The 26,448-nt window shown below is 46.7% G+C and overlaps 1 protein-coding gene across 2 annotated transcripts in view; it reads right to left on the reverse strand.

The window, feature by feature from the left end:
- RCSD1 (RCSD domain containing 1) overlaps window positions 1-26,084 on the reverse strand; it is a 72,821-nt gene extending 46,737 nt beyond the window's left edge. For both annotated transcript variants that reach the window (XM_043450145.1, XM_043450136.1), the window contains exon 1: window positions 25,883-26,084. In XM_043450145.1, the coding sequence (XP_043306080.1) occupies window positions 25,883-25,888 (6 nt within the window). In that variant the 5' untranslated portion in view covers window positions 25,889-26,084. The remainder of the gene's footprint in view (window positions 1-25,882) is intronic.
- Between the last annotated feature and the right edge of the window lie 364 nt (window positions 26,085-26,448).

Raw genomic sequence — 26,448 nt, forward strand, 5'->3', positions numbered from 1 at the left:
TTGGAAAGGATATGATTGCTGAGCCTGCAGAATCTGGCTGAGGAGCAGATCTAAAGGCGATAGAGGAATTTCCCTGGTGGTACAGTGGATAAAAATCCAACTGCCAATGTAGGGACATGGGTTTGATCCCCGGTCCAGGAAGATTCCACATGCCTCAGAGCAATGAAGTCCTTGCACCAATGAGCCTGCGCTCTGGAGCTCGTGAGCCACACTACTGAGCCCACGTGCTGCAACTACTGAAGCCTGTGCACCCTGGGGCCAGCGCTCTCCTGTTACAGAAGCCACTGCAAGGAGAAGCCTACGCACCACGAGGAAGAGCAGCCCCTGCTCACTGTAACTAGAGAAAGCCCATGTGCAGCAATGAAGACCCAGTGCAACTAAAAATAAAATAAATTTAAAAAGACAAGAAAGGTGGTGGAAGCAGGAAACCTCAGACCCTCCTCTCTTCCCTGCCTATCACATCCAGTACGTCACCAAGCCTAGTCATGTTTCTCCTAGCTCCATTTCCAGCCTGGCCTCTCCATTGTCCTGTGGCCACTGCACTTAAGGGCCCCTAGCATCTTGCCCTTGATTGTGGTCACCTAACTGGTCTCTTTGCCTCTGCTTTTCTTTCTCTTGCCCATTCTCCCTTCTGCTGCCCAAAAAATCTGTCTAAAATCTGTCTTTGCTTGGTCAACCTACTATATAGTACCTACGACACAGTCAAAACATCTCAGTGTGGGACTTTTCTGGTGGAGCAGTGGGTAAGAATCCGCCTGCCAAGGCAGGGGACACAGGTTCGATCCCTGGTAGGGGGAGATTCCACATGATGCAAAGCAACGAAGCTCATGTGCCACAACAAGCCCTGGAGCCACAACTACTGAGCCCGCGTGCTGCAACTACTGAAGCTGGAGTGCCTGGAGCCTGTGCCCCACACCAAGAATAGCCCCCACTCGCTGCAACTAAAGGAAACCCACAAGCAGCAACGAAGACCCAGTGCAACCACAAATAATAAACAAACAAACAATTTAAATGGAGTAGGAAATGGCAACCCACTCCAGTATTCTTGCCTGGAAAATCTCATGGACAGAGGAGCCCGGCAGACTACAGTCCATAGGGTCACAAAGAGCTGGACCCAACTGAGCAACTGAGCATAAATAATTAAAAAATAAAATGAAAAGTATACTAACATTAAAAAAAAAAATCTTCTATCTAAGGCTCCTGTCCATCTTTCCTTCCTAAAAGATAATACTCAATAAGAAAAGCCGATACGGGGGATGGGGATGGGGAATGCATGTAGATCCATGGCTGATTCATGTCAATGTATGACAAAAACCACTACAATACTGTAAAGTAATTAGCCTCCAACTAATAAAAATAAATGGAAAAAAAAAAAAAAGAAAAGCCGATACTTATTGAACATCTTACCATGTGCCAACTACTCTGCTTAGTGCTTAATAAAGATGATCTCATTGGATCTACCACCAACCAGCCAGGTGCTAGGACTTTCACACTGTAGATGGAGGAATCAGAGCTTACAGAGGTTAAATGACTGGCCCAAGGTGACAAAGCCGTGTTGGACCAGGGATTCCAACCCTGGCAGTCCAGCTCCACATCACCCTCTTACCTGGCATGGACTTGGCTGCAGCCCTCTGAACACACTAAGCGTTTCCATGCCTGTCTTTGCACACCCTGTGACTCCACCTCAGATTCCTTCATCCTCATTCTCTCTATCTGGGTATCTCTTCTCCATCCCAGGCCCAGATTCTTGATCCCTCCTCCCAGAAGCTTTCATGGACTTCTCCCCAGGGTTGTGTCATCACAGCCAGCCATGCAAACCTCCCTCATAACACTTCCCTTGTTACTCTGAGCTGTCTGTCCCCCTCACCAGAGTATGAGCCCCTTGAAGGATGTGCCACCACCTTCATCTCAACTTTCCCCTATTCCTAGCAGAGTAGCTAACATATAGTAGGTGCACAATAAATATTTATTGGTTTAAAGACATCAGCCACTGGAAAAGATTGAGGTTTTGGTTTCTGGATCGAGTCTCTGGGCCTGGGGGTCTCCATCTGTTAGATGAGACCAGCAGTCTGCTCAGCTCCTCTCCTTTATTTCCAAAGGGGGCCCAGATTCTTTATTTTATCCACTGGACCACTAGGGAAGTCCCTGAAGTAATTTATTTTTATTTATTTTTTGGCTGTGCTGGGTCTTTGTTTTAGCATGTGGGTTCAGTAGGTGCAGTGTGTGGGCTTCTTTCTAGTTGCAGCACTGACTTAGTTGCCCCACGGCATGTGGGATCTTGGTCTTCTGATCAGAGATCAAACCCATATCCACTGTATGGAAAGACGGATTCTCTACCACTGGATCACCACGGAAGTTCCCCAGTTTCTGTATTTTAGAAACTCCACGTGACTCTAACATGCATCCATAGTTGAGAACCATGGTTTCGATCTAAAGAAGACTTAGTGGAGAGGCTTGCTAAGGGAAGTCACACAACACATTTATACACATGAAATCTGTGTAAAATAAACACCAGCTAACATCGAAGAAGATAAACTTCCAAAGCACGGAGAGAAAATACTGATCCAAAGTTATAATTTGGGAAGAACAAGATGTTGATAGTCAATACCAAAATGTAAATTAACTTTAAGGTAACCATGTACACTATTAAATTGGCAAAATAACAATAATAACAATAATAACAAAAAGCCAGAGCTGCCAGGATTGTGGGGGAAATTGCTCCCTTAAAAACTGCTATTAGCACGACACATTATTAGTTCTAGCTTCTCCTGAGTCAATAATCTAGGACTATGCTACAAGCAATAAATGCTGGAGAGGGTGTGGAGAAAAGGGAACCCTCTTACACTGTTGGTGGGAATGCAAACTAGTACAGCCGCTATGGAAAACAGTGTGGAGATTTCTTAAAAAACTGGAAATAGAACTGCCATATGACCCAGCAATCCCACTCCTGGGCATACACACTGAGGAAACCAGATCTGAAAGAGACACGTGCACCCCAATGTTCACCGCAGCACTGTTTATAATAGCCAGGACATGGAAGCAACCTAGATGCCCATCAGCAGACGAATGGATAAAGAAGCTCTGGTACATATACACCATGGAATATTACTTAGCCATTAAAAAGAATTCATTTGAATCAGTTCTAATGAGGTGGATGAAACTGGAGCCCATTATACAGAATGAAGTAAGCCAGAAAGATAAAGAACATTACAGCATACTAACACATATATATGGAATTTAGAAAGATGGTAATGATAACCCTATATGCAAAACAGAAAAAGAGACACAGAAGTACAGAACAGACTTTTGAACTCTGTGGGAGAAGGAGGGGGGGGATGTTTCGAGAGAACAGCATGTATATTATCTATGGTGAAACAGATCACCAGCCCAGGTGGGATGCATGAGACAAGTGCTCGGGCCTGGTGCACTGGGAAGACCCAGAGGGATCGGGTGGAGAGGGAGGTGGGAGGGGGGATCGGGATGGGGAATACGTGTAACTCTATGGCTGATTCATGTCAATGTACGACAAAACCCACTGCAATGTTGTGAAGTAATTAGCCTCCAACTAATAAAAAAAAAAAAAAAAAGAAAAGGTTAAAAAAAAAAAATCTAGGACTATGTAACAAGAGACTTCCCAGGTGGCACCAGTGGCAGAGAACCCACCTGCCAATGCAGGAGAGGTAAGAGACATGGGTTCGATCCCTGGGTTGGGAAGATCCCCTGGAGGAGGGAATGGGAACCCCACTCCATAATTCTTTCCTGGAGAACGACGAGGAGAGAGGAGCCTGGTGGGCTACAGTCCATAGCGTCACAATGGAACAGGACTAAAGCAATTTAGGACAGATGGACAGATGTAACGAGATCTTGAAAATTCTTTATTCTATTTTTAGAATATACGCTGAGGAAATAAGAAATATGCAGCTTATACAAAATCATCTATAGCATTGCTTTTCACATGAGGTGAAAACTTAAAAACCATTTGAATATTACAGTTCAGAGAATAGTTGAAGAAAATGATAGACCTTAAAGGCAATAAAACAATGTTCCTGTTAAAAATGAAAAATACTGAACCTTTCTAATACATGGGGATGTGCATGGAACACAAAGAGAAAATGGACTGAGAAATTCAGTGTTTTGTACAAAAATGAGAGTCATACAAATATACTTTGACAAAAACTGGCAGTGAATTTGGAAAGATGGGGCAAAAAACATTGTTCATCAGCTTTGAATTTGTTCAGTTTTTGTCATTAGAAAATGTGTGCTCCCAGCTGGGGTAGCAACTGGTTAGTCTCTTTTTATGAAGGGCAGAGCCTAGTTCCAGTCTGACAACTGCTTGTATCTTTACCTAGGCCTCTTGGCTGAAAATACACTCCAGTATCTGGCCATGGTGAGGTTTCAACTTTAAAGAAGTTTCAACTAAAAGGGACATAGTTCCTTTTCAATTCATATCCTCCCCTGTCCAGATGATAAGGGGGAAATCACTGGCTCCGCAAGGAGTGGACAATGAGGAGAGATAGGAGCAGGGGTGGGGAAAAACTCCTTCCAGGACCTCCTCCTGTAGGAAAAGGCACTGGTGACAAACTCTCCAGGGGAGAGAGAGCTCTCTTTCCAGGGGAGAGAAAACTTCTGAGGCCCACTCCTCAGGCAAGGGTGGAGTTGGGGGTGGAGGGCAGCCCGTCTCAGGATAACTGGGAGAATGCCTGTCAGAGGCTCAGCCTCTTCTTGCTGACCCAGTGATCTCAGAATAGAGGGTTGATAGGGAGTTGGCGGGTCAGGACAGACAAGGGGCCCCACCACGCCTCACCCCTTCGTCTTGGCTGGGCAGACTTGGACGAGTGACCGGAGATAAAGGAAAAGCCCCAGCATGACAAAACTACTCACAGGAGAATGGGGAAGAGCAGGGCAGTCCGGGGCAGAGGGGCGAGCAGGAGCAAAGCCCTACAGGACTGAGAATACCCAAAGCAGCTCAGAATGGCTGGAAAACGCGAGTGTGGAGTCCATCGCATTGTCCTCTGTGTTGGCAGGAGATGTGACATGAGTCTGTCTACCCAGAAGGTGGCAGAAGCTGTGTCTGGGGTCAAGGCGGAGCAGAAGAGCAGGGGAGCCAGGCAGTAAAACTGCTGTGCAGACAGCAGGGTGCCTCTTCCGAGACCGTGGGCCCAGAGCAGGAGTGTGGGCATAGCCAGGCAGGGAGCAAAAGGCTAGGGACCAGGTCTTCAGAGACCTTCAGGTTCCATCTCCTTCCCTGTGGCTTGGTGATCTCTGCTGCAATTTCTTCCATTCTCACCCAGAGCTGGAAGTGAGGCTTTAGGTCTGGGGATGCTGTTATATACTGAATTGTGTCCCTCAAATTTATATATTGATGTCCTAGTCCCTAGTACCTCAGGATGAGAACTGTGAGAATATAAATTTCCGGGTTTAAGCCCCCCAGTCTGCAGTACGTTGTTCTGGCAGCACAGGCATTGGGTCTGGCCTGTGGAGGCCGCCTCTGGGGCTGCACCCCACGCCTCCCCACCCCATCTCACTGTATATACCCGTGCTCACAGCTGGCAAGGTAAAGGCACCTTGACTGCTTCCCCACTCTATCAAAACTGCTCAACTTCACACAAGCAGAGTGACTGGCTGGGCTGGATTCTGGCCCTTTCCCCTCTCTGCTCTGTTAATTGGTGCCTTTGCTTCTAAAACTCAAAACGTCTCACTGGACAGGGGGCGTCCCTATAGCTCCTGAACTTTGCGCTTGACTGTGGCTGGAACAGAGCTTAGATGGTGGGCCAGGGCAGTGGTCCTCCTGGTATGGACAGCAGGTCTTTCCTTAGGACGCAGGGCCTCCTGGGGGGTTCCTGGGGTGTCAGGCCAGGGACGGACCCACATACTAGAGTCAGGAAGTCCTGCCCACCCCTGCTGGTTTCCTCTTTGTAGCTTGAAATGCAGCCTCTGCCTCTGAGCAGAGTGATCTGGGCGGGGCCCGGCCTGGCCTGCCTGTAACAGCTGCACTGAGCTTCAAAGAAAAACCGCAGGAGAGGAGGAAGCAGAGGCCCAAGCAGAAGCACACGCCCACTGACCTCCCACCCCTGCCCTGCCTCACACACTCCAGACAGCATGCTTCTCTTTGAGGCACCAAGTTATTTACAGACATTTCAAAACACAGAGGTGATAACACCTTGCATCTGTCCCATCCTTTATACCTCTTCTAAGTCCTTGACAGTGAACATATTAACTCATTTAATCCTCCCAATAAGCCAGGCACACAGTAGGCCAGAATGATCATCCTGGTGAGGGCCCCAGATCTTCTGCCAATGAGTCAAGATCCCGCAGCAATTTCCACAGCAACAGAATTTGGTGTTGACCCCTGAACTCCTGTACCACCACGCCTGGCTCCCTCCAGCTAGACTGTAAGACGCACCTGCTTCTCACCCAGCACGCAGCCATGCACAGGCCCTGGGGGCCATGCTGCCTCTTCCCTTAGTCTTCAGTTAGGACTCAGATGGAAAATTCTCAGCCTGTGAGGAAGGGTCACCCCTCAAGCTCCTCTTTCCCCCTCTGCCTCCCCGGTCCTTTCCAAAGCCTACTTTGCCTGGTTGTTAGTCCAGATAACTGAATAGCCCCCTAAAGGTCTCCACATCACACACTCGCTAATCCATTCCCTGGGGACCATAGCCACAGTGAACTTTTTAAAATGTAAATCTGATCACCTAACTCCCTGTCCTCCTCTGCATGGGGACTAAAACATGTGGCTACACAAAGTGTGGCTTTTGAGAGCTTGAACGTTCCCTATAGTCTCAGCAGCCACGCCAAATACATGCCCAGTGTAAGTTAAGTGTGTCTGCCCTACAGATACAGCTTCAAAGCTGGCCCCTAAAGTTCTCCCTTTGCAATGGGACTGTGCCCCCAGAGGCTCTGCGTGGAAATCCTGGTGCTTCCTGGATCAAGCCCTAGGGAGTCTTGCACGGTACCCACTAAATCTAACCGCACTCCACATGCTTTCCTCCCTCTTCTGACACGCCCTCCAGCTGCAACATCCTTCTCTTCTCTCTTCAGCTCTCCAGCTCCTCCTTATCCTTCCAACCACACTCAGGCATCACCTCCTTTGTGAGGTCTTTCCATCCGTCTACTGAGCACAGATTTATCAGCATACTTGACCAAACTATTGTAATCACCTGTTCTCCTTCTGAATTCCTTACTAGACTGCAAGCTCTCTGAGGGAAGTATCCCAGTTTTATTTCCTTTTGGGTCCAGAATTCCCAGCATAGACCCTGACACAGTGGGCACACATGGAATCTTTATTAAGCAAGGGAGTGAGTGGCGATTGCTTCTTCTTCCTGACCCAGACCATCCTTGCCCATGATGGCAAGGGATCTCCTAGGAGCAAGTCCAATCATTGCTTCCTAGAGGCCAGCTCAAACAGACTATTCTGCCTCCATCCTTGATCTGTGGGTGAAATTCTGAGTGTGGGTGAAGTTCTGAGTGTCCCCTGGCTCACTCTGCCAGGTACGTAATTTCCCCCTTATCTGCAGCTGCTCCAGTAGGAAGTCCAGACGGTTGCTTCATTTCCCAGGGTGTCCACACCCCTTTCCAGCCCTCCCCTCCTCCTTGCTGGTGGTGGTGGGGGGGGACCCACAAGAATACAGTGGGAAGATGGGGCCCTGGACTGAACCAGACTCCATGGGGTACTGTCACCTCACGTTCCCTTCCTGGCACATCTCACTTAGCCTGCAATTTATATACTAGGTACAGAGAGCCTTTGCAGAAGGAAGGCAGCCCAGGGATAATTTGGTAGCATTTATCAAGAGCCATAAAAGCATTCATATCCTTTGGCCTAATCATTTCACTCCCGGGAATTGCTTCCAAAGAAATAATCCAAGAGAAGAAAAAAAGATACATGTACTGTTTATAGCCATGTTATTTACAACAAGGAGAAAAGGAAAGCAAATGCCATGTCCCAAAATAGAAAAATGATTAAACAAATGATAGTACATTTGTGTAACAGAATATCATGCAGACATTTTAAGTGAAAATATGACTATACAGAAAAAGGAAATAACATTAGGTGAAAAGACAGAGTTCAGAGTTGCATAGACACCGATTATAATTTTTTAAGAATTACATATATGGCTAGAAATAATACAGACATGAAACTGGAAGCAGTTATATTAAGTGGAATTGTCTTTTTCTCCCAGTTTTTTTTTTTTTAAATGATAAAGGGGGTAAAATTGAGGATGAGAAGGGATCAAGAAGAAAACATAGTTGTGTTAGAAGGAAAGTTTTAACAATTTTACCTTAAAATGTTTAATATTAGCTTAAAAATAAAGTAATAGTTTTGAAACTAAAGAGAAACCCTTGAACACCAAATCCTAGGATTTGCTAAAAAGGATTTTTTTGTTGTTGTTGTTGATTGTGGCTTTATCATTGTTTTTAAAATAATAATAAGAAGAATAGGCTTCATTCATACCTTTCCAGCATGAGGCTGTGGATGGGTCTATAAATTTTCTGATGTGAGACCTGTAACCTGATTGCCACTAAAAGCATTTAGAGGGCCTTTACCCAATGGATTAATAATCCTTCCCTTTCCCTCCTTTCTCTGTACCTCAGGCACCACATCTGCACTTCCAGGTCACAGTCTCAAAGTACTGAGGAGGCCCATCCCCTCAAGGCCTCTGTTCCCGACTGATAGAGAGTTAGGGGAAAGGAGATGGGACCACACAGCGTCCCGGGAGGACACCTGGGCAGGATAAAAAAGTTTAAGTCCTACATTTGTGGGATACAGACATAAAGCCTGGGATTGAGTCTTTTCTTAAAAAAAGAAAAAAAGGACTAGGTTGTGGGAAGCTTGTGATCAGCTAAAACTCCCAACCCTCTGCACATGAACTGTTCCTTCACTGTCCTTAGTCGTCCTGGGCTCCTCAAGCCTGAGGGACACCCACAGCGTTGTCCTCGGCCTGCTCCTCACTGTACAGTGGCCTCTCACTGTGCCGGCCACAGAGACCACTTCTGTGCAGAAGACCGCTGAAGCTGTCTCAGCCTGCTGCCTTGCCACGCGCCAGTTCTGAATTTCCAACTTGGAATGTCCTGCCAAGACATCAACCAAAACACAGTCTCCCTCCCAAACCAGCACAATTCTTCTTCCTGAAAATGCAGTCACTCTGATCACTTTCTGTCTAACTCCCACCCCTGTGGCAGCCTCCCAACAAAGGCCAAATATGTGAGTCCTTGCTTCAGTTTATTCTGCAGTTTCTTTGCCTTTCCAATCTCAAGGCCTTCTTCCACTGGTGTTTTAGCCTCTCAACTGGTATTCTGGCCTCTCCAATCTCCCATCCATTCATCCTACACTCTGGGGCCAGTTGAACAGATACCAGTGCTCCTTTGATCCCAGGAGTCTCCCACTTTTCAAAGACCTGCAATACCACCTAAGAAAGCCCAAGTTATCAACACTGTCTTTCTGGTCCGTGCACAGTCTGGCTTCATCCCCTCCCCACTCCCATGGGCACATACCCAGGCACATGTGTGTACACACATGCCCACCAGTCACTTAGGGTACTCATAGCTCCCCACTCCCCCAATGTGTCACATTAGCTGACCACCACCGTTACTTCTTTCTCCTTCACTATAGCTACCTGCTTAAAAAAAAAGGAGAGACAGAATCTTCCTGGTTTTCAGTCCCACTGTGAGCCTCTCCCATGAAGCCTCCTCCAGTGGCACCACCAGCTGAGCATGAGCTGTCTCTGAGAAGGTATCCCAGCCCTGCGTCTTGTCACTTGCATGACACTTCATACTGTGTACCTTGTGTTTATGCAGAGATGCATATCGCCTCCCCCAACCACTACCAAACCTTTAGCATTTTGAGATATCATGTTTATATCAGACTCCCTTTGAGGGTTCAGACAGCATCTTTCACACAGTGGTCCTGATAAATATATGTGGAATTGACTAAACAAATAAGTATTTCCAAGCCAGGTCTGTCCTACCCTGGTGCCTGACATTCCAAAGCCAAGCAAAGGACTTGAAGTTCATCCCTGTTTAATTTCATTATGTTGGTTTTGGCCTGGCATCCCATCCTATATAAATCATTTTGAACTTGAATATGTCATGTATCATATTAACTATCCCAGCTGTGGGTCGTCTGGTTTCTTTCTATTTTTCATTCAAGTCATTCATGAACAAAAGTGTCTAACAAGCCAAGGCCAATGACAGAGCCCAGTGGCCTGACCCTGGAGGTGCCCCTTGGGAAAGACCTGGGATGCAAAGTGTACTGAAGCTCCACTACAGGTAAGGTAATTCAACCTGCTCTGAGCCCATGTTACAAAAAAAAAACCAAACCCTTTGTAATACAAGTAATTATTTTGGCAGGATGAGTTCAGAGAAGGTTGAGCAACCTTGACTATTTGAGAAATCAGAATACCCTTGTTGGTATATGTTGCTTAGTTGCTAAGTCATGTTGGACTCTGCTACCCCATGGACTGTGGCCTGCCAGGCTCCTCTGTCCGTGGGATTTCCCAGGCAAGAATACTGGAATGGGTTGCCATTTCCATCTCCAGGGGATCTTCCCTACCCAGCGATCAAAACTGTGTCTCCCACACTGGCAGGTGAATTCTCAACCACTAAGCCACCAGGGGCGCCCTCGTTGGTATATGAAGGCACTCAACTCCTCCAGTCCAGCAGAAAGCTCAGGATATATGTCAGCTGAGAAGGACGTTAGCTGAGAAGGGCTCTGCATGGTTACCTTCTCAGCCTCCAATCCCTGGAGGTGTCTTTGCAATCATGGTATCCCACCCTGTTCAGCTCCCCAGCAGAGCCTCTCATGCAGGTGTGAAAGGTGAGGACAGGTCAGGGAAGAGGTGACTAATGACAGAAGGAGGATAGGAAGGGAAATTATACTTCAGTTGGACTGTCTTCTTCCTTTTTCCTACCTCCTCATTTCCCCTGCTATACCAGAGTGAACCATAGACTACATTTGCTGTCTCCCTTTCTTTGAAATGCATTTATTGAGCTAATGACACTTTCTTCTGGCAGGCCTTGGGTGCCTGTGAGCCTGAAGCTTGGATTTGCTATTCCATGCCTAAGGCTCCCACAGAGCTGTTACGTTGGTTCTAGTCTGGACTTACGTGGGTACTCTTAAAGCACTGGTTCCAAACACCAACTGCATTTAGGAGTCTGGAGTGCACCGCCAGGAGAGGTGGTATGCGGTGTGCACTAACAGCCCTCCACCCCCACCCTCTCAGGCTGGAGAACTTCGGGTGTCCTCTCGTCCGTTCAGGGTAACAGTCAAAAACAAAAGAGGCCAATCTCTTTTAAAATGACTACTTATTCAAATGACAATCATTTCCCATAAAACATGTGCCAGGCACTATTCTAAATGCTTTACACAAGTACAGTTGGCCCTTCAATTCCACAGGTTCTGCACCCTTAGATTAAACCAACTGTGGATCAAAAATATTCAGAAAAAAAACTTCAGAAAGTTCCAAAGAGCAAAATTTGAACTTGCCAAGTGTCAGCAACTATTTACACAGCTTTTACATTGTATTAACTATTATAAGTAATCTAGAGATGATTTAAAGTATACAGGACGATGTGCATAGTTACAAAGAGTCGGACACAACTGACATGATTGAATAATAACAACTACACCATTTTATATACGGACTTGAGCATTCACAGACTCTGAGGGGGGTCGGGGGGCTCCTGGAACCAATTTCCTGTGAATACTGAGGTATGATGGCATTAATTCACTTAAGCCTCGCAACAATCCAATCTAAACTAAAATGGACTGGAATGGGTGAATTTAACTCAGATGACCATTATATTTGCTACCATGAGCAAGAATCCCTTAGAAGAAATGGAGTAGCCATCATAGTCAACAAAAGAGTCCAAAATGTACTACTTGGATGCAATCTCAAAAGCGACAGAATGATCTCTGTTCGTTTCCGAGGAAAACCATTCAATATCACAGTAATCCAAGTCTATGCCACGATCAGAAATGCTGAAGAAGCTGAAGTCGAACAGTTCTATGAAGACCTACAAGACCTTCTAGAACTAACACCCAAAAAAGATGTCCTTTCATTATAGGGGACTGGAATGCAAAAGTAGGAAGTCAAGAAACACCTGGAGTAACAGGCAAATTTGACCTTGGAGTACAGAATGAAGCAGAACAAAGGCTATTAGAATTGTGCCAAGAGAACACACTTGTCATAGCAAACACCCTCTTCCAACAACACAAGAGAAGACTCTACACATGGACACCAGCAGATGGTCGTCACCGAAATCAAACTGACTATATTCTTTGCAGTCAAAGATGGAGAAGCTCTATACAGTCAGAAAAAACAAGACTGGGAGCTGACTGTGGCTCAGATCATGAACTCCTTATTGCCAAATTCAGACTTAAATTGAAGGAAGTAGGGAAATCCACTAGACCATTCAGGTATCAGCTCAGTTCAGTTCAGTCGCTCAGACATGTCCGACTCTTTGCGACCCCATGGACTGCAGCATGCCAGGCCTCCCTTTCCATCACCAACTCCTGGAGATTATTCAAACTGATGTCCATTGAGTCGGTGATGCCATCCAACCATCTCATCCTCTGTCATCCCCTTCTCCTCCCGCCCTCAATCTTTCTGTTCATCATCAGGGTCTGTTCAAATGAGCCAGCTCTTTGCATCAGGTGGCCAAAGTATTGGAGTTTCAGCTTCAAATTCAGACTTAAATTGAAGAAAGTAGGGAAAACCACTAGACCATTCAGGTATGACCTAAATCAAATCCCTTACGATTATATAGTGGAAGTGAAAAATAGTTTCAAGGGATTAGATCTGATAGACAGAGTGCCTGAAGAACTATGAACGGAGGTTCATGACATTGGACAGGAGACAGGGATCAAGACCATCCCCAAGAAAAAGAAATGCCAAAAAGCAAAATGGCTGTCTGAGGAGGCCCTACAGATAGCTGAGGAAAGAAGAGAAGCAAAAAGCAAAGGAGAAAAGGAAAGATATACCCATTTGAATGCAGAGTTCCAAAGAATAGCAAGGAGAGATAAGAAAGCCTTCTTCAGTGATCAGTGCAAAGAAATAGAGGAAAACAATAAAATAGGAAAGACTAGAGATCTCTTCAAGAAAATTAGAGATACCAAGGGAACATTTTATGCAAAGATGGACACAATAAAGGACAGAAATGGTATGGACCTAACAGAAGCAGAAGATATTAAGAAGAGGTAGCAAGAATACAAAGAACTATACAAAAAAGATCTTCATGACCCAGATAACCACAATGGTGTGATCACTCACCTAGAGCCAGACATCCTGGAATGCAAAGTTAAGTGGGCCTTAGGAAGCATAACTATGAACAAAGCTAGTGGAGGTGATAGAATTCCAGTTGAGCTATTTCAAATCCTACAAGATGATTCTGTGAAAGTGCTGCACTCAATATGCCAGCAAATTTGGAAAACTCAGCAGAGGCCACGGGACTGGAAAAGGTCCATTTTCATTCCAGTCCCAAAGAAAGGCAATGCCAAAGAGTGCTCAAACTACCACACAATTGTACTCATCTCACATGCTAGTAAAGGAATGCTCAAAATTCTCCAAGCCAGGCTTCAACAGTACGTGAACTGTGAACTTCCAGATGTTCAAGCTGGATTTAGAAAAGGCAGAGGAACCAGAGACAAAATTGCCAACATTCGTTGGGTCATCGTAAAAGCAAGAGAGTTCCAGAAAAAACATCTATTTCTGCTTCATTGACTATGTGAAAGCTTTTGACTGTGTGGATCACAACAAACTGTGGAAAATTCCTAAAGAGATGGGAATACCAGACCACCTGACCTGGCTCTTGAGAAATCTGTATGCAGGTCAGGAAGCAACAGTTAGAACTGGGCATGGAACAACAGACTGGTTCCAAACAGGGAAAAGAGTACGTCAAGGCTGTATATTGTCACCCTGCTTATTTAACTTATATGCAGAGTACATCATGAGAAATGCTGGGCTGGAGGAAGCACAAGCTGGAATAAAGATTGCAAGGAGAAATATCAATAACCTCAGATATGCAGATGACACCACACTTATGGCAGAAAGCGAAGAGGAACTAAACAGCCTCTTGATGAAAGTGAAAGAGGAGAGTGAATAAGTTGGCTTGAAAGTCAACATTTAGAAAACTAAGATCATGGCATCCAGTCCCATTACTTCATGGCAAATAGATGGGGAAATAGCAGAAACAGTGAGAGACTTTATTTTGGGGGGTTCCAAAATCACTGGAGATGGTGACTGTAGCCATGAAATTAAAAGACACTTACTCCTTGGAAGAAAAGTTATGGCCAACCTAGACAGCATATTAAAAATTAGAGACATAACTTTGCCAACAAAGGTCTGTCTAGTCAAAGCTATGGTTTTTCCAGTAGTCATGTATAGATGTGAGAGTTGGACTATAAAGAAATATGTTTACCCATAGATACAGGGCATATATTCACCCCCTGACTTCTCTTTCAAATCTACCTGCCCCTCTTAGTCATACCTCAGAGCATGAGTAACAACTAAAATCACTAAAAGTGTTTTTTTTTATGCTTGCAAAGCAGCTTTTGTTTTAATCAGGAAGAACATCTCTGACCATAAGAGTAGTGTAAGTCTCGAGTGAGCCCTGAGTGAGCACAGATTAATGCTTTCTTCCTCAGCCTTCACATCTTTGTCAACCTGAAAGACACAACAGTCTAACTTCCAGACTAGCTCAAAGGTCATCTGCTCTGTGAAGTCTTCTAAGATTTCACCAGGACCTGAATGATGTTCAGGAAACATGTCAAGCTCTCTCATCACTTGAGGCATGTGGGAGGCCTGCACTTCCTCCTCCCTGTGGTTGAGCTGAATGTGGTTAGTTCCAATCCTTTCAGGCCGGAGTCATGGCCAGGACAAGTCCTCCAGAGCTCTTCCCCCATCTGCTGTGACAACTGATAATGTGCTTTATGGTAGCTGCTCTGTCAACCAGGGTTCCAGGAGGACAACAACAACATTAAGCAGAGCCCCCAGGCATCGCCTCACAGAGTGAGAAACAGCTTTCATTCTTTTCAGCCACTAAGACTATGGAATTGTCTTATAGTGACACCAGCTGCCTGGACTGCTACCTGTCCTCACTAGTCCAATCAGACTGTTTACACACTGCCTTTACAGGGCCAATCACACTGTTCTGTAATCATTGCTTTTATTTCACCCCAGACTGTGCAGATCTTGAGAACAGGTACTGTGTCTTATAAATTCTCATCTGGTAACTGCTCAGTTGTGTTGTTTCATTGCTAAGTTGTGTAAGCTCTTTTGTAACTCCATGGACTGCAGCCCTCCAGGCTCCTCCACTTGTGGGATTTCCCAGGCAAGAATACAGGAGTGGTTTGCCATTTCCTTCTCCAGAGGATCTTCCTGACCCAGCGATCAAACTTGCATCTCCTTCACTGGCAGGTGGATTCTTCTTTTTGTTTTTAACACTTTAATTAATTAATTTATTTATTTTAGCTCATTTTATTTTTAATTTTATTTATTTTTGGCTATGTTGGGTCTTTTTAAAAAATTCTATTTATTTTTAATTGAAGGATAATTGCTTTACAATATTGTGTTGGTTTCTGCCATATATTAACATGAATCAGCCATAGGTATACATATGTCCCCTCCCTCCCACCTACCACCCCATCCCACCTTTCTAGGTTGTCACAGAGCCCCAGTTTGGGTCATACAGCAAACTGGCTATCAATTTTACGTAAGATAGTGTACATATTTCTATATTATTCTCTCCATTCATTCTACCCTCTCCTTCCCCCACCCTCTGCCCACCACCAGTGTTCACAAATCTATTCTCTGTGTTTCCAAAACTGGCAGGCAGATTCTTTATCACTGAGCCACCAGGGAAACTTAAATGAATCAATGGAAGAATGCATGAATAAGGTATTTGATAACTGAATATCAAATGAGATCATATAAAATATAATTCTATAATCTTGCTAGACACAATCCTCTCTGAAGGTAGAGATGATCCCACATAATCTTAAGTAGCTCTTCTCAACCTGCTGACACCATAGTTATCCCATGGGAAAGGGACCAGAGCAGAGAGAGACGGCTCTTATGGCTCCATGGAGAGGAGCCCCAGCCCTGCAGACCCTAAAAGCCCTATGGAGAGGAGCTCCAGCACTGCAGACCCTCACAACCCCCATGGAGGGCAGCCCCAGCCCTGCAGACCCTCATGGCCCCATGGAGAGCAGCCCCAGCCCTGCAGACTCTCACGGCCCCATGGAGAGGAGCCCCAGCCCTGCAGACCCTCACAACCCCCATGGAGAGCAGCCCCAGCCCTGCAGACCCTCACGGCCCCATGGAGAGGAGCTCCAGCCCTGCAGACCCTCACAACCCCCATGGAGAGCAGCCCCAGCCCTGCAGACCCTCACGGCCCCATGGAGAGGAGCCCCAGCCCTGCAGACCCTCACAACCCCCATGGAGAGCAGCCCCAGCCCTGCAGACCCTCACGGCCCCATGGAGAGGAGCCCCAGCCCTGCAGACCCTCACAACCCCCATGGAGAGCAGCCCCAGCCCTGCAGACCCTCACAGCCCCCATGGAGAGGAGCCCCAGCCCTGCAGACCCTCACAACCCCCATGGAGAGCAGCCCCAGCCCTGCAGACCCTCACGGCCCCATGGAGAGGAGCCCCAGCCCTGCAGACCCTCACGGCCCCATGGAGAGCAGCCCCAGCCCTGCAGACCCTCACGGCCCCATGGAGAGGAGCTCCAGCACTGCAGGCCTCCTCCCTCCTCTCCCGACTGCAGCTCTGAGTAGAGAGGGCTCTGGCTGTCACTCATGCCAGTACAGTATATATATGTGTGTGGGCTACCCCAGAGGCAGGAAATTAGGCTCACAACAAGAATCAATGAATTGGCTGTTCATGGCAACCCACTCCAGTATGCTTGCCTGGGAAATGCCCTGGACAGAGGAGTCCCTGGGGTCATAAGAGTCGGACATGACTTAGTGACTACACCACCACTATTCACCCTCAGGACAGTAGGGGGAGGAGTGTCACAGGAGAGCCTAGCAATAATCAAGGCTTGACCTACCAAGCCCGAAGTCTCCTGCCCTTATAAAGAAGAGCAGGTTGACTGCTGTCATGAGCTAAATGGTGCCCCCCCCCCCCTCAAATATATCACTTCCCAATCTCTGGAACCTGTAAATGTTACCTTATTTAGTAAAAGGATCTTTGCAGATGTAGTTAAGGATTCTGAGATGAGGAAATCATCCTGGTTTATCAGTGTGGGTCCTAAATCCAATGACACACAAGAGACTCACAGGGTAGAAGAGACTCACGAAGTAGCAGGTAAAGGGAACATGAGGCAAAGATTACAATGACCATAGCCAAGAAAGCTGGCAACCACCAGAAGTTCTAGAAGGTGTGGAATGGATTCTCCCCTAGGGTCTCCTGTGACATCATGGGTTCAGATATCTGTCCTCCAGAACTGTGAGAGAATAGATTTCTGAGACTGCATTTGTGGTCATGTGTTATGGCGGTCCTAGCAAACTCACGCATCTGCCAGCTCCACTGGCTTTAGAGGGTAACTCAAACTACTAGCATCCCTCTGAGTCTTCCACTCATCCCACATGGGCTTGGAATCATCCTTGTTCTTGTCCTCCCAAGTACTTCAATTTAGGCTTTTGTGGGGAGATTCAGGAATGACTAGGCGGCAGGGGCCAAAGACTCCTCCAGAAAGACCCTTTGAGGGTTGGAAGACCCATGCCGTACGCTCCCTAGTGGGGTGGCGCCCTCTTAAATTAAGAGATCTTAATTTAAGATCTCTTGGCACTTGTTGCTTAAGACAGTGATAATAATAGCTGCTCCTCTCTCTGCGCATCTCCTCCCACCCCCACCATCCCCCCAGTGGATTGCCAGATAAAACCTAGAAACCAAGCACCACTGGTATGGACTTGGAAAGCCTCAAGAAGACTGTACCCAGACATGTGGAGGCAATAAAGTAATTATGAACTTATTTAGACACACGGATCACACATGCCCTGTAGAAGGGAGGTTCCTGTGCTGGGAGCTAGAAGATCTTCATCTTAGTTCTGACTTTGCCACTAACTGACTTTAAGTGTGACCATCAGTATATCACTTATGTCAGTTTCCTCATTTTTTGGTCATGCCACACATTTTGTGGGATCTTAGCTCCCCAACCAGAATCAGGAATTGAACCCAGCCCCTCAGCAGTGAAAGCAAGGAGTCCTAATCACTGGACCACCAGGGAATCCCTCCTCATCTTTAGAATGAAGGGAATGAAAGAAACTGCTAATATTCCTTCTTGGTCTCAAAACTCTAAGCCATAAAAATGAATTTTTACTTAAACTTCCTTTTTGCCATAGACGTTGGCACTAGTTTCATTCAGAAACACAAGTGGAGCCTTTCAGAAGCCTATCAGATGTGTAGATGAGGACTCGGAGTAAATCTGTACCACACCTTAGAAGTCCCAAGCCTTGAGCCACTGGCCTCCCCAATGGCCTTCAGCTGGAAGAGAACTGGCCAGGTCAAGGGGCGTGTGGTCTCCCTGTCAGCACATGCCGTGGGCACTGTGTGGGCAGCCAGAGCCTCTCTATTACAGGAGGAAGAAACCGGGCCACAGGATCCCACCGAGTAGGGTGGGTTCAAATGCTGGCACTTATGGTAACCACCTTCCAGACCTTGGGCATACTGAATCCTCAGCACCCTCATCTATAAAACAGATGGAATAGGACTTTATGAAGTCCTTAGGACTTTATGAAGATTAAAAAGATAAACTTATGTAAAACATCTGCATATAGAAGGTGTTCAACAAGTGGATTGTAGAACATGGTTCAACAACCATGACAGCAAGCTTCAGGTTTCTCCTATGCTGACATCAGTATCAGTTCAGTTCAGTCACTCAGTCCTGTCCGACTCTTTGTGACCCCATGGACTGCAGCACATCAGCCTTCCCTGTGTATCACCAACTCCTGGAGCTTGCTCAAACTCATGTCCATCGAGTTGGTGATGCCATCCAACCATCTCATCCTCTGACATCCCCTTCTCCTCCTGCCCTCAATCTTTCCCAGCATCAAGGTCTTTTCCAATGAGTCAGCTCTTTGCATCAGGTGGCCAAAGTATTGGAGGTTCAGCTTCAGCATCAGTCCTTCCAATGAATATTCAGTACTGAATTATCAGTATGGATGCTGAGAAATGGATTTTGCACTATCCATCAAAACATATCTCGAAAGTAAGACAAGCCACGAATCTGAAGCTTGGGAATGTATTTCAGACATGGAGGTGGGGGTGGGGTGGCCCCATCAAGGTAGGAGAATTGTCCATTTGACTCATATGCTTGGAATAAATGATCACGGGTGAGGGTCTAGGAGTGAGGCCCCAAGGAAGCCAGAAGCCCTCTATGGCACGTTGTGAGATGTGAATTCTCGGTGACCTCTGGTGTGGGTGCTTGGGTTGTGTAACAGCAGTCACAAGTCTTGGCGTCTTGTTTCTGCTGCACTGTTTTGCTGGACCCAGCCTGAGCTGAGGCACGCGGCTTGTGCCTGTGCTGCCTTTGGACAGAGAGGAGAGATGTTGGCTTTTTGGAGCAGGCACAGGATGCGTGAACACAGTGTGAGGAGTGTAGGAGTGGGGCTGTAGGTGGATGTGTGAACTGAAAGAGGAGATTTTTTTGTGTGAATGTGGTTAATTCCCCAAGTCCTCTTTTTGTCAGATAAGACAGGAGGGCTGTGGGGGCGGCTTTGGTTGAGCTTGACCACAGGCATTCCCTTGGGGCCTGGGGTCTATTTCAAATTGGATTTCCTCCCCAGAGCTTTTAGGTGCAGGCTCTGGACTGAGTGTGCTACTCGTTGGGCTGAAATCCCCTGTTAGCTGTGCACCCCCGGTGCTGCCAGGGGCCCTTGGAAGAGCCCCACTTGTAGGGGAAATCCCCAGTAGAGGAAGCAAGTTTTGTCTAGCTCTCATTAGAGACGCTGACTTTGAATTCCCACACACCTGAGAACTTATCTTCAATCTTGTACTTTTTTTATGTTGTGTCATATGTGTATATTTTGTTTCCCCAAATAGAACAGAGGTCTTTTTATAACAGGAACTGTAACTTTTATTTCTCTATATCCCCCATCTAGCTCCCCAACTTCAAATACCTTTATCTTGATTTATTCTCCAGAAATGGCCTGCTTGTAACCCATACAGTGTTGTTTCCAGCATCAGTGCTTTGCTTGTCATTCCCTCCAACTAGAACGCACTTCCCAGTTTTCTGCACTTGGTCAACTCCTACCCATCCCTCCAGACTCCACGTAGAAACCGTCTCTCACAGGAAGCCCCTCTGAACCCTAGGCTGGGTACGATGCCTCTCCTCTGTCCACGGGAACTCAAACCCCTGTTCTGCATATGCCTATATGTGCTGGCCCCGCTCTTAGACCTGAGCTGTTCAGAGACCAGCAGGGTGAAACATTCATCTTCCTGTTTCCACTGCCTGGCAGGCAGTATGGCCTCAATGTATGTCTGCTGGACCTAATTAAAGAACTAGTGTGTTGTATGCTATGAATTATTATCGATTATTGAAGATCTACCTTAGGAAAGAGTTGTGATTGCTACCCCAAGGCCAGGAAGGTGGCTCTGATATGGTGCATGCATGTTCAAAATGCAGGGCTAGGGACATCTCGGCTGAAGAGAATGTCCAGCCCCAAGGTCTAGGACTTCTCAGTGCTTCCAGCCTGGGGGCCCCAACATCTCCACTGAGTATGGGCTCTGATGGCATCTCAGATGGTCATTATAGATGTAAAGGCCCTGAAAGCCCATCTCACCTCTCCTAGGGAGGTCCTGGGCCGCAATTGCAGAGGCCCATTCCCTCAAGATAAGGTTTGACTCATGCAAGACGAATCTCATAAGCTCAGCAGTCATTTCCCACAATTCCCAGGAGATAGATATTTAGGAAACCCAAAAGGAAAAAGATGGAGAGCTCAAACCGCAAAAGATCAGGGTATAAGGGCAGTGTCTGACTCAGGTAGATCCACTGGGTAGACGAGCTCCTCTACGTCCCTAGAGCAATAATTCTGATGCTGTGACCAAGCCTTAGTACTGTGTTAGCAGTTTCATTATATCGTCTGCACAGAGTGATTAAAAACATCTACCTGACTCTGAAGGCCAAAATGAGGTGGCTATTTATTTTGTAATGAAACCGACCATTCTACCTCTTAAGGTTTAGGCTTAGAGAAAAACTAGGTGAGAGAAAAACTGCTAGCTTTCCAAAGGTTCAGTGGTGCCTAATTCCCTAGGCAGCCTCAATCTCCGTCTTGTTTTCTCCTTCACTATATGGCAGTTAGAGATCGTTTCATTCCACCCAGAGCTCTGAGATGTTTAGATTCTAATGAATTGAGTAGAGGTGGTCAAGCTGATTCTGCAAACCTAAAACTATTACTTTAGGATGGCAGATTTGCCTTCAGATTTCTCTGGAACCAAAACATTCTCTTGAGGCCTTGATAAGATTGCCGGGCAGCTGAGCTCCCAGCGTTCAGATTTCCCACGGAACCGCACTCGCCAGCTTCTGGCTCCCCTGGCCGTGAGCAGCCACGCTGTGTACTGGGCTCTGAAACCTGACTCTGCTCCGGGAATGCGTGCTCATCCCCTCCCGTGACAGCGCCCGGGCCCTTCCAGCCTGCCTGCTGGAACTTTCCCCTGTCATTGTGGTCCTGGGAATGGAAGTGTCTATTAGGAGGAAGCCAGTGGTACTTTGAGGGTCCCACAGAGTGGGAGCCAGACAGGAATGTGGGGGGTACTTGGGCAGGCCTGCAAGTCCACTGAGCCAAATTCCAGCTTTCAGAGGCCAAGCAAGCCCTTATTATGGCCAATATACGACTCAGTGAGAGGGTGGGTGGGTCCAAAACCAGCGAAGGCTGTTGCTGAAATTGTGGTAGAAAATATTTAATGAAGTATGGGAATTCTCTGGTGGTCCAATGGTTAGGACTCCAAGCTTCCTGGCACAACACCGCCCCCCCGCCCCCAATTAATGAAGTAAAAAGAAATTGGAAAAAGTAGGTTGCAAAATGAATACACTATATGTACCAGTATATACACATACACACATACCTGTCATTAGTAATACTGATAACCTGTGAGGACGACATGATAGCCTGAGAATATTTAACTAACATTCATCACACAAGATCCAGTACATAATAAATGCTCAATAAATACTGACTAAATGGATGAATGACAATATCTGGAAAGGACTGTGAAGTTACCTCAGAGAAAAGGGCTCATTAACTGTCTCCATCTAAATTAGAAATTCATTACATGTTCAGTGGCAAAATTAAACCTTTTAAAATACTCTCAGGTTATCCGGTAGTACCTACAACTTGTATTTAAGCAACTAAGAGTACTGGTTTGATTTTGAGGTACAAAGTCTCCAGCTCTTTCTTTTCTATACACTTCTCCATTCTGAGTTCCTATCCAGAGTAACTTCACCTATCATCTCTTCTAGAGAAGAATCATACTTTCATCATAAGAGGCCTGTACTTCTCATGGTAGGCTGGACATTCCTGGTTAGAACAACCTAAACCAACATATCTAAACCTTGTTGTTGCTGTTTTAACTGATTTTCTCCCATCTTCAACCATTTATTTACTCATTCAACAAGCATTTGAGTGCCATCAGGCACTAGATATATATGGCCCCTGTCCTTGAGGAATTTTCCAGGGAGAGAACCAGGTAAGCAGACAGTTACAGGTCTGTCTAGTACTCTAATTCAGTTTGAAAAAAGTGTCCTGAGTGTGCTGTAGAGTCTGAGGGCATCTGTGCAGGCTTCCCAAGGTGGAGATATTTGAGCTGCAGACTGAGAGGGGAAGAGTTCTCTGTTTCTGTTAATTCATTTATCAAGCAAGCTCGTCTCAAGAAATTATATGATGATCTAGGCCCTGTGCAAACTTCTGGAGACCTAAAGACCAGTAAGACAGTCGCTGACTACAAAAGGCTTATTACAGAGGTGTAAAACCAGTACCACCACTCTCCTTGGCAACTCAGAGAACCCTACTCACCTGGGCACCCTGACAAGCTCAAACGCAGAATCATTTCCAGTTTCTTATAGAACACATGGTCTTTATTCTTCCATTTTTTTTCCTTCTTGCTCTCTCAAAGTCAGAATATGCCTGGACTCTCAGAGTAGCTCTTGAGTCTGGTTTCCTTGTTCACTCTATACACTGGCATTTCTGCCATATCATCCCTGCTCCAAGGTGGATGTCATCTTACTCAACACCACTCAGAGTTTCTTACTGTCCAAGGAGCAGAATCCAGGGCCATCCACTATCTGGCTTTGAGGGCTGCAGCTAGCCTCTGTCTGAATCAGAAAAAGGCATCCCTTTGGGGTACAGCTAGGCAAGGAGAGTTTTTACAAAGAAAAGTAATCCTTTCTTCCAGGTGGCTTGAATTCCAGCTCCCACTCACCCACTTGGTCAGCATTCACTATACTCGGAGGCCCTGTGGTTTTTATCTTATTACTTTCATTTTTTTTTCTCTCTCTGCTTCTTCATCTTCCTTTCCAACCAACTGGCTTACTTTCCTGCACAAAGCTGGCATATTCTTCGCGCAACCACTTCTTATGGCTTCTCCTCCTCACCACCCACCTTTCTTTTAAGACTTCTTTTGAGTCTTACACAGAAATGTAAGAAATACTGAAATACTATAAAATTTAGGGTCTGCAAATGCCATACCTTAAGGCACTTATGCATTTGAAAATTATGCACATGACAAGTTAGTCTTATTTTCCCTATTGGATTGTGAGCTTTTAAAAGGCATCTATCTTGTTTATTCCAGAGGGCTTAAAGAGGGCTGAAGTAATGATTGATATTGTTGATAACAGTAAAGTAACTTAAAAAAAAAAGATTCCCCAAAGACTTCCAAAAGTTAAATGGGTCCTAGAGAATGAATGTCGAGTAAGTCTTATTGGCCTGGTTATAAATTACTAGTACTGGGAAGTAATGTAGCTCCATTTCTCATCAAATATAATGGCATGTCTCAAAAGTGGGTTTCACCTCTCAAAAGAGTTTTACCCAGAGATTTTTCAGAAATTCCCAAATCCCACTCCTGCATATCATGTCCCACCATGAAAAAGTTCACTTCCTGGCTAAGAAATGTCACGTCTCCAGCCTCTTGGTTTCCTCTTTACTTCCTTTACCAGTGTTAGCTGTTGGAGTGCTTTTTTTCAAGCATTTTGACAAGAGAACTTCAAAAGCAGTCACTGCCAGCCAGCAAATCCATGCCCTGGACAGACTCAGTGTGAACCGACATGCTTCTGTTCATAGACTGGAGGATCTTCTCTTTTCACCACTCACTTCTCTTTTCACCCCCTCTCTTCTCGCTTCCACACAGGAAGCTGCCCGGGCGAGTTGCAGGGCCTCTGCCGCACGCTGTTCCTTCCTCAACTGAAGCAGCAAGTGCCTGTGAGAGGATCCCCATCTTCTGAGAGCAAATCTGGCCCTCCAACAGTAAGCAATTTGCTTCTAAGCCTAAGACTCGCTCTGCTATTACCTCCCGTCCATTTCCGCAGGAGATTAAAGAGGTCCTAAATTACACTGCACCTCTAGCTAAGGCCCGAGGCACCCTGTACTGTCAGAAGAGGAAACCAACTCTTAAAGCACCTTCTCCGGGAATCTTCTTTGTTCGTATGGGCATTCCCAGAGCTATCTCCTTTCTTGGTTCTGAAGCTGCAGCCAGAAAAGATCTCGTTGCCCTCGGCTATCTTTGAGTAGACTGGTGAACACCCATTGCTGGGTTTCCCTTCCACCCTTTCCGAACCCTAATCTGCGCGGAGTTCCCCCAGTTTACAGATGTTTCCAGAGGGTCCATCTTAGCCTCCGGTGGATCCCACGGGCCCCTGTACTTTATAAAGACTCTCTGAAGGTAAGACAACTGATAGAGCTGGACCCTTGACTGCAACTGCCCAGGACAGACCTATTGCCCACACAGAGAAGTCCCAGCCCTTTGCAGGCAGGGGGATTGCTTAGAAGAGCCAGCCCAAGTTCTGGTGTAGAGCAGCAGCGGGCAAGAGTTAGCAGAAACGTGAGTCTGAAGAGTGCTGACGGCAGCACTGGGAGCAGCAGTTCAGCTTTTGAAAACGGTGGAAATCACCTTTGCTTTTCTTCTTTTTAAAAGCAAGCCTAAATCTAGCTAAAATAGACTTAGGGCTAAATGTCAGGTCTATTTCAAGGGGAAAATCTATGGGAGCCTCAAAATATGGAAAAGGCAGTGAGGAGGGGAATACACTGGCCACTCCTCCACTGGAGGGTGGTTCCTGGCTCCCACTGGCTGGAACTGTCCCAGGAAAACCCCAGGCAGAGCAGTGGTGGGCCTCACCCTGGAGCCCCCCACAGACATGTAGCCAGCACGCCCCAGTGCATGCAGGGACATACAGGAAAGTCTCAAGTTTGATCAGAAATAGTGCCATTTGCCCATGAGGGGGGCTTTCCAGAAAGTTCTGAAAAATGTGACAGGCAAAAGTGGGACTTGAGAAGCAAGAGGGCGACTGGACTTTTAAAAGTTCAATTTTCATCGAAAAGGGAAGCGCATAGACGAGCTGTGCCTCAGGGTAACAGCTCTGTTTCTCTTTCAATATTCATCTCTTCAGATCCTGCGGCTTCTGATTTCTAAAGAGGTTTTGCTCACACATTTGTCCATTTACAAAGTCTACAGCACCTAACTTTTTTTTTCCCCTTCTGAAGCATGTTAAGTCCCTAAGCAAAATAGCTGAGCCTCTAGAAAGGCCCCTCCCCTCTCCCCGAGGTCTTCCCGGCCGACTCCCTGCCCGCCGGGAGGGGTCCCCTAGGAAAGGCCAGGGGCTAGCCTCCGGAGTGCCGCAGCGCTCAGCCTCGTTCGTGCTCCCTGCTCGGAGCCTGCTCGCGCGCCACGGGATCCTTTACCTCCATGTCCTTCAGGTGCCGACTCAGCGCCGACGGCGCGCGTTCGCTCCGTCACGGCTTCTCGATCCCCGCTCCGCGCTCTGCTCCCGCCTGGACCGGGTTCGGCTCCGGCGGGCACAGCGCAAGTGAGCGGCTGCGCGCCCGGCTCGCCGGCTGCAGGACTGACGGCTGGCCGCCCCAGCCCCGCGCTAGAGAACTAGGAAGGAGGAGGAGGAGGAGGGAGGGGAGGGGAGAGAGAGGAGGCGGGGAGGGTGGGGAGCTGGGGAAGGAGGCCAGCGATCAGGGTTTAAATTTAGACACAAATCTAAACAGATACTGTCCCCTCCCGGGGCAGGACTCAAGCGAGGGAGCCACGACTCCATTAATCTGCCCAAACATGGGGATGGGACCGTCGTTTGGCCCCTCTTTCTCGTGAAGTTCCTCCAGGACCCTGGTCTTTGCTCGGTGTCTTTCCTCAACCTCTGCCCCCCTTTAACATCTCTTCTTTCTTTTCGCTTGCCCTAAAAGTTACAGTGGTTCTTTCATTCTTTTTATCTCCCCTCTTTTCTATTTACTTCTTTTATAGA

This window comes from Cervus canadensis, chromosome 2 (genome assembly GCF_019320065.1).
Source record: "Cervus canadensis isolate Bull #8, Minnesota chromosome 2, ASM1932006v1, whole genome shotgun sequence".
NCBI lineage: Eukaryota > Metazoa > Chordata > Mammalia > Artiodactyla > Cervidae > Cervus > Cervus canadensis.